This window comes from Olea europaea, unplaced genomic scaffold (assembly GCF_002742605.1).
Source record: "Olea europaea var. sylvestris unplaced genomic scaffold, O_europaea_v1 scaffold786, whole genome shotgun sequence".
NCBI classification, from domain to species: Eukaryota; Viridiplantae; Streptophyta; class Magnoliopsida; order Lamiales; family Oleaceae; genus Olea; species Olea europaea.
Genome location: NW_019266285.1, coordinates 280628 through 284437, shown reverse-complemented (window position 1 = coordinate 284437; position 3810 = coordinate 280628). Strand labels below are relative to the sequence as shown.

Below are 3810 nucleotides of genomic sequence, written 5' to 3'. Positions count from 1 at the left end.
TCTCGAGGCACTAATTCGAACTTCAATTTTTATTTTGATAGTATAATTTTGTTTTTATTTTTATTTTAGGTTATTATCCTTCATTTTTGTTTTAGTTATTTAAATTGTTTGAATCTCGTTGCTCGTACTGATTTTGTTTCTCAGATTTGCATGCCACGATCAACTGGAGGAGAATTGATTTCAACTGATCCTGAAATCGAGCGCACCTTTCATCAACTGCAAAGAGATCACCGAAAAGCACAAGAACAAATGGCTAACAAACTAAACAATGCTATTATTTAAGCTAATGAAGGAGAGGCAATGGACGAAGGAAATGAGATTCTGGGAGATTTTTTGACTCCTCAAGTAATTCAAAGTCAATCCAGCATAGTGTATCCACCGTTTGGGCAGCCAGTTTTATGGAAAAGCTGAGGAATTCCCACATCCACACATATCTCGATTTTTGGATATGTGTCAACACTTTAGATACTAAGGGATTTCGGACGACGCTATTAGGCTAAGGCTGTTTCTACATATGCTAAGAGACAGAGCACTTAAATGGTTGGATTTACTTCCAGTTGCAAGTATCATTACATGGAACGAGTTGGCACACAAATTCTGCACAAAGTTTTTCTCCCCAGCCAAGATAGCGAAGCTGAGACATGACATATTAGTATTTAGTCAAGGAGAAACCGAATCATTTAATGAAGCTTGGAACAAATTAAAAAACATGCTCTGGAAGTGCCCTCAACATGGGTTTGATAAAAAGACCCAAATCTGATTCTTCTACACAGGGTTACTTCCATACCACAAGAGCATGGTGGATTCAACATCAGATGACTCAATATCCACATGAACAGTTGATGGGGCATTGGAATTATTTGAGAGAATGGCTACCACATCAGCCATGTGGTCTTCTGAGAGGGCGATTCCAAGGAAAACTCTAGGTGTCTATGAGGTGGATACTTATTCAGCAATATCTGTAAAAATCGACTCTCTGTATCATAAGGTGAAAAGCATATCACAAGCAGCACAAGCTAAGAAGAGCAATTGTGAGGAATGTGGAGCTGAGCATAATACACGAAATGCCCAATACTCATGCAAGGAATTGAGCAAGCAGACTATGCACAGTTGCGACAATGCCAACAACACAATCAATATGGAGAAACCTTCAACCCAGTTGGAAGAAGCATCCCAACTTTTCTTGGAGCAACCAAAATCAAAATAAGCCACAGGGACAATTTCAACAACAAGAGAAGAGGCCTCAATTGGAAGATATGATAGGAAAATTTATGGAGAAAGCCGAAGCTACACTTCAAAATCAAAATGCAGCCATAAAAAATTTGGAAACTCAGATGGGGCAGTTAGCCATAGCATTGACTAGCAGAACGCCAGGTAACTTGTCGGGTAACACAGAAATCAATCCCAAAGAGCAAGCCAAGGCCATTACAACTCGAAGTGGAGTACAATTACCCGAAATCCATGTCAAGAGACCGGGTGTGATTGGAGAGACATCTTTCCCTACCGAAGAAGAGACTGTTGTAAAGGAATCAACTCCAAATGAAATTTTAGAAAAGTCACAGGATAAGGCGAAAGTCACAGTCAACCCATATGAGCCTCCGATTCCTTTTTCACAGTAGTTGAAGAAGTAAAAATTGGAGCAAAGGTACAAAAATTTTCTAGAAGTCTTCAAAAAGCTCCATATCAACATCCTACTAGCCGATGCACTATTCCAGATGCCTAGCTACGCAAAGTTTCTCAAAGATATTATATCAAACAAACGCAAGTTGGAAGACCATGAGATAGTAATGCTTACAGAGAAATGCAGCGCTAGAATCCAGAAAAAACTCCCACCAAAACTGAAAGATCCAGGGAGTTTTACTGTTCCTTGCACTATTGGTGAAGTCTATTTCGATAAAGCATTACGTGACATCGGTGCAAGTATTAATTTAATATCTATGTCTGTTTTTAGAAAACTCGGCTTGGAAGAAGCTAAAGCGACTATTGTAACACTTCAGCTGGCGGACAAGTCACTGACACATCCCAGAGGGATAATTGAAGATGTGCTTATCAAGGTTGAAAAGTTCATATTTCCAGCAGATTTTCTTATCTTGGACATGGAAGAAGATAAGGATGTCCCATTGATACTTGGCAGACCATTTCTAGCAACAGGGAAAGCGTTAACTGATGTTCAAAGGGAGCAGTTGATCTTAAAATTGGGAGAGGAGCATATATCGTTCAATGTGTTCAAGGCCATGAAACTGCCAGCAGAATCAAATAGCTGTTACCAAGTTGACATCATTGACAAGGCAGTACAAGAAACATTCTTACTTCGCGGCCCATCTGACGCCTATTAAGCATGCATTGCACAATCCCAATCAGTTCAGTCAAATTCTCTTGAAGTTGAAACATGTGCGAGGTTTTTGGAGACCAACCCGCCATACACCCGAAAGAGGCACTTCGAGGAACTGGGAACGGGAAATACAAATTCGCTGCCTTCCATTCAGCAACCGCCAGTTTTATAACTCAAGCAACTACCGCCACATCCATATATACATATTTGGGGGAGTCAAATACACTTTCAATAATCATTTCGAACACAGTCAGTGAGGTGGAGGAAGAAAAATTGCTCAGGGTACTCAGAGAGAACAAGACGGTGATTGGGTGGACAATAGCTGACATTAAAGGGATCATCCCTTCTCTGTGTATGCATACATTTCTAATGGAAGAAAATTGCAAGCCAAGTATAGAGGGTCAGAGAAGATTGAATCCGAACATGAAGAAAGTAGTTAGGGTAGATATACTAAAATTACTAGATGCAGGAATTATCTATCCAATTTCAGAAGTGCATGGATCAGTCCAGTTCAAGTGGTGTCGAAAAAAGGGGGAATCACAGTGATGAAAAATGAGAAGAATGAAGTAATTCCCACCAGAACAGTTATTGAATGAAGAATTTGCATCGATTATTGCAAACTCAATGCAGCTACACGAAAGGATCACTTCCCACTCCCATTCATTGATCAGATGTTGAAGAGGTTGGCTGGACATTCACACTACTGCTTCCTTGATGGATACTCGGGCTACAATCAGATACATGTCGCACCAGATGATCAGGAGAAGACCACTTTCACTTGCACCTATGGTACTTTTGCTTATCGTAGGATGCCTTTTGGTCTTTGCAATGCTCCAGCCACATTTCAAAGGTGTATGACGACAATATTCTCCGATATGATTGAAAGATTTATTGAGGTTTTTATGAATGACTTCTCAGTGTTTGGATCTTCATTCGATGAATGTCTAGAACACCTAAATTTGGTCTTACAGAGATACAAAGAGACTAACCTGATTCTAAATTGGGAGAAATGCCACTTTATGGGGCAGGAAGGCATTGTACTCGGGTATCGAATCTTGGGAAAAGGAATTAAAGTGGACAAGGCAAAAATTTAAGTTATTGAGAAGTTACTACCTTCTCCATCAGTTAAAGGAGTTCGCAGCTTCTTGGTACATGCGGGGTTCTACAAGAGATTTATAAAAGATTTCTTGAAGATCACTAAGCCGTTATGCAATCTGCTAATGAAAGACGTAACCTTTGAGTTTAATGAGGAATGTCTCATAGCATTCAACACTTTAAAGGAGAAGCTCACAACAGCACTAGTAATTGTGGCACCAGATTAGGAATTGCCTTTTGAATTGATGTGTGGTGCTAGTGATCACGCTGTGGGTGCAATAATAGGACAGCGGAGGAACAAGATTTTTCATGCGATCTACTATGCAAGCAGAACTCTAAATGATGCGTAAATCAATTATGCCACCACTGAAAAGGAGCTGTTG

General features: G+C 40.0%; 1 protein-coding gene across 1 annotated transcript; it reads left to right on the top strand.

Moving 5' to 3' along the window:
* Positions 1 to 886: 886 nt before the first annotated feature.
* Positions 887 to 2336, top strand: LOC111391393. The gene is made up of 3 exons (XM_023016610.1): positions 887 to 988; positions 1716 to 2008; positions 2135 to 2336. The coding sequence occupies exons 1-3, from the start codon at positions 887 to 889 to the stop codon at positions 2334 to 2336; spliced, it is 597 nt and encodes a 198-aa protein (XP_022872378.1).
* The last annotated feature ends 1474 nt before the right edge of the window (positions 2337 to 3810 follow it).